The 13180-nt window shown below is 44.2% G+C and overlaps 1 protein-coding gene across 1 annotated transcript in view; it reads right to left on the bottom strand.

The window, feature by feature from the left end:
* Positions 1-2610: 2610 nt before the first annotated feature.
* The window catches only part of LOC130118566 (soluble guanylate cyclase 88E-like), an 85806-nt gene continuing 75236 nt past the window's right edge, over positions 2611-13180 (bottom strand). Inside the window, exons 14-17 of the mRNA XM_056287010.1 lie at positions 4878-4951; positions 4346-4435; positions 3370-3488; positions 2611-2977 (exon numbers count right to left, since the gene is read on the bottom strand). Coding sequence (XP_056142985.1) covers positions 2611-2977; positions 3370-3488; positions 4346-4435; positions 4878-4951 — 650 coding nt within the window. The remainder of the gene's footprint in view (positions 2978-3369; positions 3489-4345; positions 4436-4877; positions 4952-13180) is intronic.

The raw sequence follows: 13180 nt of genomic DNA, 5'->3' as shown, positions 1-13180 counted from the left end.
AGTAACGTGACGTTGAAACGCGAGCTCAAAGAAAAAACAGAATTAAAGAAACAGTTAAAGGGTTTTCTCCACAGTATCCACCCCTAAGCAAGTAACAAACAGAACGGCGTGGAAATTCTGACGGGGATTTTCGAGAATTGTTTTCTTTTCTCCAGTTGTTTTTTTTTATTATTATGAGCTGATTTGGGACAGTCCATTGGACAAATCGCCAACGGATGCGCGGCAGACAAGCAAATAGATAGTGTAAACTACTAATAAGACACGATAGCCCCTAGCTTACGGGTCTGACCCTTTAGCCGAGCGGTTAGTGACGTCGCTTTGTGGCGCAGTACACTCCGTATCGAATCCCGCACCGGGCAAGAAAATAACCGGTTGCACTACTAAAAAGACACATCCGGTGCGGGATTCGGTACGGGGTGTACTGCGCCACAAGGCGACATCACCAACCGCTCGGCTAAAGGGTCAGACCCTCTAGTCGATCGGCCAGTGGGTCTTATTAGTAGTTTTTTACAATATGTTTAATGTTACAGTAAAATAAATGCCGGCTGTTTGAGTAAAACGTAACAGGTGTTTCGGTGTTTTCATTCCTCTACTCCTCAGTGAAAAGTACCTTAAACACGCACTTGCAGTTCATAGTATATCTATCAAGTGCCCCCTTACATTTAGTTTAGATATATGTGTTAGTGTGGATATATGTGTTCTTGTAGTTTTTGGATGTGTTTTTGTCTTTGTGTTTCACTGCTGTGGGCTGGAGGAAACACGTTTTGTTTCATTTTATGTGCGCAAGCGCACGACATGAAACGACAACGTGATTGTGAGTGACTGTGTGTGAGTGAGTGACTGATTTACTTAACATGCACGTCTCTAGACTAGAGGAGCAAATTGGAGCCCTCCAAAATAAAAGCCCTGCACCAACATGGGGACTACATGCAGGGAGGCTGGGGTCAGACCCTGAACCCCCTGTGCTTTAGGGAACAGTAGCAACCAGGAGGCCCCGCAGTTTCCTCTACTGTCCTACCCAGAGACTTGGACAAGAGACAGTCCATGTCCCAGAAGGACACCTGTGTGTAGAAATGATGAAGCGGAGCCTTTTTTTAACCCACCAACCACTGCGAGCAGTGGCCGACGGAAACGAGGGGTGATAAGAGGCAGAGGACGTCTCGGTGGCTGCGCAAACAGGAAACACATTCACGTCCAGTCATAAGAAACGGAGATCTTTATGAAGACAAAGACAACATGAACCTCTAGGCAAATGTCTATTAAAATACAACGAGTCTAGTTTACAACAAAATAAAATACAACTTCTGATCATGTCTATCAACAAATCAAATGAAGCACCCATAGAATAAAATATATATTTTTTTCTTCCATGTCAGTGGCCCACCACAGACAACCAACCCCACAAGCCCTGCCAAACAATGTCTTATTTCACATTTCCAAGACATCAGTGTACTTTCAGTTATTGTCCTTATTGAATCTTATATACTTCATTAGCAGTAACAACAGCGACTCCATAATTGGCTTGTGAAGCTGTACAATAATATAACAGATAGGACACACAAATGCAAAAATATCAACTTGTGGTACTTTTGATACACATCAGTACTGTCACAACATGGAGGAAATTATTGCAGTTCGTCACATTTCTACATAGATGTGCTGTGAAAACTTCATTTTCAGCAGCTGTGGTGGCAATCTTGCGTATCATAAGATGCTTGTCTGGTTTCAACACACACACACACACACACACACACACACACACACACACACATGCGCACACACTCGCACTCAGAAGACCCGGAGTCACACTTACGGCAAACTTTACAGGCTGACAGAAACACTCGCGCCTTTTTCATTTGAGCTTATCTATTACCCTTATTTTAAAGAAGTGTAAATACAGTTAACTTTATTGACATGTTGTTTCACTGGTCCTGATTTTAACAACATTTCTTTGTGCAAAATGTATCTCAAATTATTTTCCCAATTCGTTATATCAATTCCCTTTTCACCCAGATTGTCACTTAAACCTGAATGTGTCAAAGTCCTGAATCCCACGCGTCATCCGAAACCAGTTGTGTTGCTGGTCAGTGACGCGAACGCTGTTTGTAATGTGTGCGTCTGGCCCTGGATGCTGGCTGTTGCTCAACACCCTACATGTGTGTGAACGTGTCCTGTAACGCCGAGCCTCGTTCACAGTGTAGTACTGAAATATGAGGATATCAGTATAATTTAGTAGCCTGTACATAAATAATTTAATGTGTATTACTTGAAAACTCACATGGGGGGGGGGGCTGATGATTCCTGTCAGGTTCTCTAGGTACACCAGGGGGACAGCTCATAAAACTTTTCTCACCACCACCGTGTTGTTGGAAACACAGATGGCGAATCTGCACGGTACTGGAGGCAACAGAAGACGGGGTAGTTTGCTGGGAAGTGGTAGCTGATTTGCCCCCTACTTCATAGGCAATAATCATGAATAACACCGAAGAGGCACGACACTGAACTCGCTGATTTTACACCGGTGGCCCCTTCATTGCCGGACCTCCTCCAGTAACACTAAGCTAAGCCTTTACTGGGCCCCTCACATCATGTGGGTGCTCGGCCTATTCCTCACAGTATACAGCAGGCGGCGCTGCGCATGGGCAGGTTGGCTGGCAGCTTGACATATTGCTGCCTGAAGCTGTTCCTCTTGCTGTTGAGCAAGGCGCCCAAGTTCTCCAGCCCGTTGGTGGCCGGAGCCGCCTCCAGCGCCGCGCTGGCCTGCAGCACCTCCAGCTTGACCCCCTTGTTGTTTTTGGTCTTCCTGGTTTTCTCTTTCTCATGGGGCTCTGCGGAGATGGTGGAGGACTCACTGGCGCTCTCTGGTGGCAGCACGGTGTCCAGGGGAGGGTCGCCGGGGTTGGGTCTCCCCTCTGCCTGCTCGTCGCTGGGGATGTGCAGGTTGGAGGTCGAGCGCTTGTTGTTGGTGCAGGTGGAGCTAGCATGGTAAAACATGGGTGTGATTATTTTGTGTTGTTTTGTGTGGTGATTCATAGATGGACACAAAAGGAGATTTTGAGAATGCAATATCACAGATCAGTTGTTTATGAGCAAAACTTTTATGCTTGGCCTCTGCAACCATGGACGCCTGTCGACCCATTACCTACACCAGCCCAAGTCTTCTCTCTGGCGTGTCCTACACCAGATCCCCTACTGACTCCAAAAAGGACCGAGACTTACCGGAATGTGTTAAAACACATGCGCATACTTCACCGCTTTATTTTAACAACCGTCTCCCGTTTTTCGGTTCGGTGAGAGAAGGCCCCGAGCCACGCCACGGGGGCCATCTTGTTTCCGTGTATTCCCCTACACCGCCTCCCCTCCGCCCACCTGCCGGAGCTCCTGTCCTCCGAGTCTTTCTGCTCGCTGCTGTAACGAAGCTCCGCGGGAGTCTTGAAGGACAAATCCTTCTTCCCTTTCAGCCAGTACGTCTTCATATAGCCTTTACCCTGGAAAATGACGTGGAAACGAAGGCAAAGTCATTTCAAAAGGCTTGGATACCCACGCTGTGAAAACGTCACTGCACGTCGACGGCTGCACGGCCTAAAGTCTAGGTAAGAACTGGTCTAGTGTGCTCAGTAGTAAGAAAGTCTTCGTTAAAATAGAGGTCACGTTTTTTTTTTTAAATGGACACCTCATTTTCCATTGAAAAACATTATGGACAGTAAGGACAACGTCTAGCATGTAATGCATCAATCACAGTAGTTCAACTTTATGGGCATGTGTATTTAAAATACAATGACATTCTTGTGCGACGGCTCCCTGCCTGAACACAAGGGACACAAGGACAAGGAACATAAGGACACCCCCCCCCCCCAAAATCAGACTATATATACACAGTGAATTCATACATTATATACACGATAACACAACAATGTATATGTGTATATGTGTAATGTATATGGCTGCGTCAGCGCTTCAGCAACCTGACTGCCTGTGGAGAGCAACTCTTCCTGAGGCGGGTGGTGTGTGATGTGATGCTCCGGTAGGGTTTTTTAGGAGGAAGGAGTGAGAACAGATCATGAGCGGGGGTGGCCGGTGTCCTTAATGATGTTTTGGGACTTTCCTTTTGCAGGGAGTTGTGTAAATATTATGAAGGTGTGGTAGTTCCATGCCAGTGATTTTCACCACAATATTTATTCTAATAAGGAGCTGTACCATACCCGCCAAATGCTGCAGAAAGGAATGCAGGTGATCACTATCGGTGCATCCCCAACCAGCGGGGGGCTACCTGACCGAATCGGCTGGTAGACAATATTTACAATATTCCACACGCGATTGTTTTTCTATCCTACTTAACACTCGCCTTTACAAAGATCTTCCCCCTCTCCTCGATGATATAGGGTTCATGTTCCAGATGGTCTTTGGTGGTCTGGCTAATGTGGATCTGCATGCCCTGTGCAGACAGACAGAATGGGAGGAATAGAGCTTCTTAAAGTACTGAAAAAGTTAAAAACATTGGTTTCTTTAAATGACAGCGTACAGCTTTCTTCTAATTTATGGGGCTCTGCACCGAGCCATGTGAACTTTGCCTACAGAAAGCACCATTTACTCCAACCGTTACTACAACCAACGGGGAACAAATGAGGTGATGTTGCATTAGTGTGCACGATGCGCATGTTGCATTAACTAAAAAGCAACTTATGGCGCTCTCGTTGAACAGGAAAAGCCTCTTTGCGCTAATCTCCTTGTTTTTCCTCAAACGGAAATAAATCATGTTAACGTAGTAATTTACATAATGCAACGGGTTATTTGGCCCACTTAGTGATGGGGTATTTTCTTTTCCATGGAGATGTACTAACCACTCCATTGCTCTCCATCCTGGAGGCTGTGTTGACGGTGTCGCCAAACAGACAGTAGCGAGGCATCTTCAGACCCACCACTCCTGCCACCACCATGCCTGAGTGAATACCTGAGGGGCAAGGACAGTTCTGTTACCTTCAGTCTGTTGGACTCATTGACAAGCTTTGTTCAAATTCACTTTTTTGGGGGGGGGTTCCCCCTTTTTCTCCCCAATTGTACCTGTCCAATTACCCCACTCTTCTGAGCCGTCCCGGTCGCTGCCCCACCCCATCTGCTGATCCGGGGAGGGCTGCAGACTACCACATGACTCCTCTGATATATGAGGAGTCACCAGCCGCTTCTTTTCACCTGACAGTGAGGAGTTTCACCAGGGGGACGTAGCGCATGAGAGGATCATGCTATTCCCCCCAAGTTCCCCCTCCCCCGAACAGGTGCCCCAAATGACCAGAGGAGGCGCTAGTGCCGCGACCAGGACACATACCCACATCCAGCTTCCCACCCGCAGACGCAGCCAATTGTGTCTGTAGGGATGCCCGACTAAGCTGGAGGTAACACCGGGATTCGAACCGATGATCCCTGTGTTGGTAGGCAATGGAATAGACCGCTACGCTACCTGGAGGCCCCTCAAATTCACATTTTGACATCTGTTTGTTTTGTTTCTTACACTGATATTTTTTTTCCACAAATATTTTTGCCTTTAAAGTTGAAGCTTATTCAGAGTGATATTTAAAATCTGATCTACATGCAGAACACCACCGAAGGAGGACAGCAGCACAGTGGTTTCAAATCAACAATATGTAGTGTGCTAACCATTGTCTCATAATGTGAATATCATAAGACAAGCTGCAGAGAAGAGTCAGAGGGTTGAAGCCATGGTGCCAAGAAAATAGAGCTAACCGATGATTTGCTGATCCGGTATAATGGGGATTTAGGAGAGTTCAGTGAACTGAATTTACTCATTCTTGAGCCACTCTGAAATTCGTGGTTATTCGATTGTTGGAGGAGAATCCCTTAATTTCAGCAGATTAGTCAAGGCTGGGACAACCTCTGTTTGAGCTGTCTTACAGACTCTGATCTTGGGTGAAATCCTTTCAAGGAGCCCGTAACCCTTTAAGTTGATTTTGAGACCGAGAGCCTCACAAATGATGATATGATACATTCTTCAAGCTCTCCTCACCCGGCCTCGTTCAGAGAGGTCAGGATGAGGGGATTAGAGACAGAGCGGCTACCCCGAAGGGTTTATATGGCTTCTCTGTCTTGCTGAAGGACACGAGACAGAACAGACATGTTTGGACACAGGGATATTCGGCTGCCTCCCCAGCGCCGGCAAACCATTGCGCCACCCCAACATCCTAAGACCACAATGAAATTACCACATTTTGGCGTCATCAATGTGGATGTCAGTATTTAATGTTACCTTATTTATGTGGAAGCAAAATAATATATAATACACCCAATATTGGCAGAGAAATTGCTTTTTTTTTGTTTACACTCAAGTTCTGTAAAGGTGTCTTGAATATGACCCCCGGCTTGTCCTGTTGCTCCTTTTCATGTCACTCGTCTTTACTTTACTCTGGTGTAGGTATGGTTGCACAGTAGACTCCACCAAAATATAATGAAATATGTTCTCATGCAACATGGCCTCTATTGTTACATCTCATCCAGCTATTTCTGCCCTTTTTTGCCTTTTAAAATGACCACGGTCTAAATGAAGCAGTCTGTAGGCGAATGTGTATTGTTGGTAACTCTACCCGGCTGAAGTTGGACTCTGGACTGCTGTGATTTCTCCCCTCCTAACGGAGGCGTGACCGAGAATCGCTGACAAGAAGGGGCTTGTATTTGTCATTAGTTTGAAATCCCTGCCAGTGACATCACTGGCAGGTATATTTACCTATCCCTGGCGCTCCCTAGGGCCTTGGAGCAAATAAACAAATATTCAGAGCATTACTTAGGACCAACACACACACACACACACACACACACACACATATATATATATATATATATTTGTTGAGCACTTTTATCAACACCATTGACGGTTTCCCGAAAAAACCCACTATATATATATATATATATATATATATATATATATACACTACCGTTCCTAAGTTTGGGATCACCCAAACAATTTTGTGTTTTCCATGAAAAGTCACACTTATTCACCACCATATGTTGTGAAATGAATAGAGAATAGAGTCAAGACATTGACAAGGTTAGAAATAATGATTTGTATTTGAAATAAGATTTTTTTTACATCAAACTTTGCTTTCGTCAAAGAATCCTCCATTTGCAGCAATTACAGCATTGCAGACCTTTGGCATTCTAGCTGTTAATTTGTTGAGGTAATCTGGAGAAATTGCACCCCACGCTTCCAGAAACAGCTCCCACAAGTTGGATTGGTTGGATGGGCACTTCTTTGAGCAGATTGAGTTTCTGGAGCATCACATTTGTGGGGTCAATTAAACGCTCAAAATGGCCAGAAAAAGAGAACTTTCATCTGAAACTCGACAGTCTATTCTTGTTCTTAGAAATGAAGGCTATTCCATGCGAGAAATTGCTAAGAAATTGAAGATTTCCTACACCGGTGTGTACTACTCCCTTCAGAGGACAGCACAAACAGGCTCTAACTAGAGTAGAAAAAGAAGTGGGAGGCCGCGTTGCACAACTGAGCAAGAAGATAAGTACATTAGAGTCTCTAGTTTGAGAAACAGACGCCTCACAGGTCCCCAACTGGCATCTTCATTAAATAGTACCTGTTAGAGCCTGTTTGTGCTGTCCTCTGAAGGGAGTAGTACACACCGGTGTAGGAAATCTTCAATTTCTTAGCAATTTCTCGCATGGAATAGCCTTCATTTCTAAGAACAAGAATAGACTGTCGAGTTTCAGATGAAAGTTCTCTTTTTCTGGCCATTTTGAGCGTTTAATTGACCCCACAAATGTGATGCTCCAGAAACTCAATCTGCTCAAAGAAGTGCCCATCCAACCAATCCAACTTGTGGGAGCTGCTTCTGGAAGCGTGGGGTGCAATTTCTCCAGATTACCTCAACAAATTAACAGCTAGAATGCCAAAGGTCTGCAATGCTGTAATTGCTGCAAATGGAGGATTCTTTGACGAAAGCAAAGTTTGATGTAAAAAAAATCTTATTTCAAATACAAATCATTATTTCTAACCTTGTCAATGTCTTGACTCTATTTTCTATTCATTTCACAACATATGGTGGTGAATAAGTGTGACTTTTCATGGAAAACACGAAATTGTTTGGGTGATCCCAAACTTTTGAACGGTAGTGTATATATAATATATATATATATATATATATATATATATATATCAATGATGTGTGGTGATTATTTAATCAGAATAACCATATGCCATATGACAAATTCATAACAACATATCAAAATCTCACTCTAGTTACAAGTATGCCATGTTATAATGTATTTTTATGTCCTTGTCCTTTTCAAGCCCTTAAACGTCTAAGAGCGAAACGCCATATATCGCACACACTGGGGAGGGTAGGCTCTGCTTTTTCTCAGGCTTGCCTTCAAACATTGTGAATTTCGGAGTTTGCGCATGCGCATTGCGTAGCTTACGGTGACGTCGACGGACGAGGAAAGGCACCGCTTATGGCGGGAGTGCGAGCCAATCAGAGCCATCAAGATCACGTCACGTCACGTCACGTCAGAGATTCGTGGCGAAAGACTGGCGAATGGACTTCAATCAATCAATCAAGTCGCATTTTTATAGCGCTTTTCTAGCTGCAACAGCCACTCAAAGCGCTTTACAATTAATTAATTCACACACACACACACACACACACATAAACATTGTTGCCCCCTTGCCACAAGACGGCGCTAATGAGCGATACTTAGGGTTATTGTCGCCGTCTTGCGGCAAGATGGCGACAATGCACATGACATGATATTTTAGAATCTGATCCAACTACACAACTACGCATCTACACAACAAACTACACAACTGAGGGTAAGCCATTGAATTGCGCCATTATGCTGGTGGCAGTGTTAAATTAAAGTAATCCGTAAAGGTGTTTTTCATGTATGGTGGCTGTGAGTGTTGGACAAGTTAACACATGAATAAGATTTCTAATTTGATTTTATTCTCTAAATTCTGACTTCTTTATAGAATGCTGTCCTGCATCAGACGGCCACCGCTGAAACGCCTTCCCTTTCAGCTGCACCCACCCGCTATTTCACATCCTCATGGAAGGGAAATAACGAGTGTGTGCCCCCGTCCATAGGGTTAGTGGTTGTGTGAGGAAGGGCATCTGATGTGAAATTTTGACAAATCATTATGCGGACTGACAAGACCATATCGGATTGGTCGAGGCTCCATACGGGACAGTCGAGGCCCGGCCGCCATTGGTGCTGTGCCCTCACAGGGTACCGATGGAAACTATGAAATCCGCTGCGGCGACCCCCCAGGAAACAGGGAATAAGCCGAAAGAAGAAGAAGATTATTAATAGCTCTTTATACAATTGTTCTGTAGATACGTACAAATGTAGAGGTCACGAAGGTATGAAACTGTTTGTGTAGCTGAACCGAAGTGTTGAGTAGCGGATTGTACAAATCTATACATTTGAATTGGTATGTATTGTTCTTTTTTAGACTTTTAGTTTGCATTGATATTTATTCTTCATTTTTACAAACCTATACAAATGTAGAGTCCACAGAGGTATGCCACTGTTCTTACATTCATGCGCTTTTGCAGTTGTGTAGCTGAACTGAAGTGTTTCGCTGCAGGGATGCGTGCATGCATGCTTTGCAGCCAGTATCATTTGTTACGCTTTTGTAACTTTGTATTTTGTAAGATTGTGGCTAAATGTGAAACTGAGTACTGTGAATGACATGAGTATATGGGTCATATATGGCTTCCCAAGTCACACTCTTTTTTTTCTTCTTTTTTACTTCTAATTTTGCTGTGTTTTTTCAGGCAGGCTCAAGGCATCATGTCACGTTTTCAACATTGATTGACAGTTCATCTCCCACTAATACATCAAAACCAGCCCTTAAAGTTGTCAACCATTTTGAAGTTTGCAGATTTGTGCAAGTCATCGCAGTTTGTCTTCCATTTCTACAAATCAGAGCAATTACTCATAAATAACATGTACTGTTCACTTTCACTACACAATGTTTGTGATTATGTTGATTCGCCTTTTAAAATGTTTGCAAGTTGTTATATGATGCAGTTGAGCTGGACGGGGATCCAACTGCACAGGAGAAGCATTAATGATGGGATCCACGCTATTATGTGTTTACTTTCTCACCATTTGTCTCCTAATATGCTGATGACACTTTGTATCTTATAACTTTACTTCTAAATGGTTTTGGGTATAAAAGCATGCCCTCAGTAACTAACTGCTATTTTCACATGTGTTGCCCCAACATGAGTGTTTTCAACTGATCTTTAGGTGACCTCAATACATATGATCTCAACGCTCTGTCACCTCAGCAGCACCCAGTTTATTTGCATGGATTCACTCTCAGTTCTGCTATCAGTAATATTAATACATCATAATACTGGAGATGAATTAATGAAATGGTACATAATTTAAATATATGTATTTGTATATTTTACATTTATATATACTGAGCACAAAAAGTAAGGAAATGTGTGTTTGGTAGATTATTTCTTTGTTGTAACAATGCTTCTTGGCAATAAATCTTATACTGTTGGAAAGCCTGGTTATTTCCCTTTTAAATGGCGCCACATTTGTAAGGAACATGCATGTGTGGTATGAGCAGCAGAGCTGAGTATGTGGGTTGCGCCCATGAAAAATTTGCCATATCTTCTCTGCCAATGCCAAACAGCTTATTTTGCTGTTGCTATTGACTCTTGTTTTGAGCTTCTGGTACCCCAGGTGCTGACAACCAGCTGGCTGATATAAGATTTATTCCCAAGAAGCATTGTTACAACAAAGAAATAATCTACCAAACACACATTTCCTTACTTTTTGTGCTAAGTTTATTTATATCAAAAATGTTGTTTATTTGTGTTGTGTTTGTGTTCTATTCAGGTTATGTTTCAACAATATTTACAATAGTATCTCATAACTGCTGTTTGTAGTGACCGCAATGAAATCCACAATGGTTTGGGAGCTCTAAGGAAAGGCAGTGTGTTACTTAGTCATTTTAAGGGGCATCTGGGTAGCATAGCGGTCTATTCCGTTGCCTACCAACACGGGGATCGCTGGTTCGAATCCCCGTGTTACCTCCAGCTTGGTCAGGCGTCCCTACTGACTAAATTGGCTGTGCGTGGGTGTGTGTCTTGGTCGCTGCACTAGCGTCTCCTCTGGTCGGTCGGGGTGCCTGGTCAGGGGGGAAGGGGAACTGGGGAGAAGAGCGTGATCCTCCCACGCGCTACATCGCCCTGGCGAAACTCCTCACTGTCAGGTGAAAAGAAGCGGCTGGTGACTCCACATGTATCAGAGGAGGCATGTGGTAGTCTGCAGCCCTCCCAGGATCAGCAGAGGGGGTGGAGCAGCGACCGGGACGGCTCGGAAGAGTGGGGTAATTGGACAGGTACAACTGGGGAGAAAAGGGGGGTGGTTCAGCCAGGGGGGCACAATATTCTAGAATTCTGCAGCAGTTGGAAGAATGAAGAAGGATCAGATTGTTATAAAACATTAGAGAGCACAAAAGTATGTGATATGGATTTATGAAGGCCCACTGCCTACCCAGCCACTGACCTCACTGCCTATATATATATATATATATATATATATATATATATATATATATATATATATAGGTTTTTTTTGTAAAACAACAATGGTGTTGATAAAAGTGCTCAACAAATGAGGAGCGGAATATTAAGAATTTCAGAATCAGAATACTTTATTCGTGAGGGTCTGCGGTGGTGTAGCGGTCTAAGCATCGGCTTTGTGACGATGCAGTTGCCCACTGGGGACCGGGGTTCACTCCCCGGTCTAGTCAGATCCGACTATGGCCGGACTCGACGAAGCAGCAATAATTGGCAGCGCTGTCTTCGGGAGGGGGGCGCAGTCGGCTTGTGTTCGTCACATGAACACGTCTCTGTGTGTGTTGGAAAAAGCAGTGGTTCGGCCTGGAGTCGCCTTGTCACTAAAGTGGCGAGGCGTCTCCTTCGAGACTGCCGGCCGGAGAGACGCAGCTGGCGAACGCATGCAGTACGAGGGTGGGTGTTTGAACTAAAATAGGGATCGATTAGCCGCTAAATTGGGAGAAAAAAGGGAAAAATCAGAAATAAAATTTAAGAAAAGAATACTTTATTCGTCCCCGAGGGGAAATTGTATATATATATATATATATATATGTGTGTGTGTGTGTGTGTGTGTGTGTGTGCGTTCAAAAGTATTGGAACACGCCTTTTAATCATTGAATTCAAGTGTTTCATTCAGACCCATTGCCACAGGTGTATAAATCCAGCAGCTAGCCATGCAGTCTGTACTTACAAACATTTGTGAAAGAATGGGTCGTTCTGAAGAGCTCAGTGAATTCAAGCGTGGCACTGTCATAGGATGCCACCTTTGCAATAAGTCAGTTCGTGAAATTTCTTTCCTGCTCGATATTCCACAGTCAACTGTAAGTAGTATTACTGAAAAGTGGAAACATTTAGGAACAACTGTAACTCAGCCACAAAGTGGCACACCACGTAAAGTCACAAAGCGGGGTCAATGAGTGCTGAGGTGCATAGTGCGTAGATGTTGCCAACGCTCTGTTGACTCAAAATCTGCAGAGTTTCAAACTTCCTCTGGCATTAACATCAGCACATAAACAGTGCACCGGGAGCTTCATGGAATGGGTTTCCATGGCCGAGCAGCTGCATGCAAGCCTTACATCACCAAGCACAATGCCAAGCGTCGGCTGGAGTGGTGTAAAGCACGCTGCCACTGGACTCTGGAGCAGTGGAAACGTGTTTTGTGGAGTGATGAATCACGTTTCTCTGGCAGTCTGATGGACGAGTCTGGGTTTGGCGGATGCCAGGAGAAATTTACCTGCCTGACTGCACTGTGTCAACTGTCAAGTTTGGTGGAGGAGGGATACTGGTATGGGGTTGTTTTTCAGGGGTTGGGCTAGGCCCCTTAGTTCCAGTGAAGGGAAATCTTAATGCTTCAGCATACCAAGACATTTTGGACAATTCTATGCTTCCAAATTTGTGGGAACAGTTTGGGGAGGGCTGTTTTCTGTTCCAGCATGACTGTGCCCCAGTGCACAAAGCAAGGTCCATTAAGACATGGTTGAGTGAGTTTGGTGTGGAAGAACTTGACTGGCCCGCACAGAGCCCTGACCTCAACCCCATCGAACACCTTTGTAATGAACTAGAACGGAGATTGCGAG

This window comes from Lampris incognitus, chromosome 9 (assembly GCF_029633865.1).
Source record: "Lampris incognitus isolate fLamInc1 chromosome 9, fLamInc1.hap2, whole genome shotgun sequence".
In the NCBI taxonomy this organism is placed as follows: Eukaryota; Metazoa; Chordata; class Actinopteri; order Lampriformes; family Lampridae; genus Lampris; species Lampris incognitus.
Note: the sequence above shows the minus strand (reverse complement) of the source record. Positions and strands in the feature narration are given on the sequence as shown.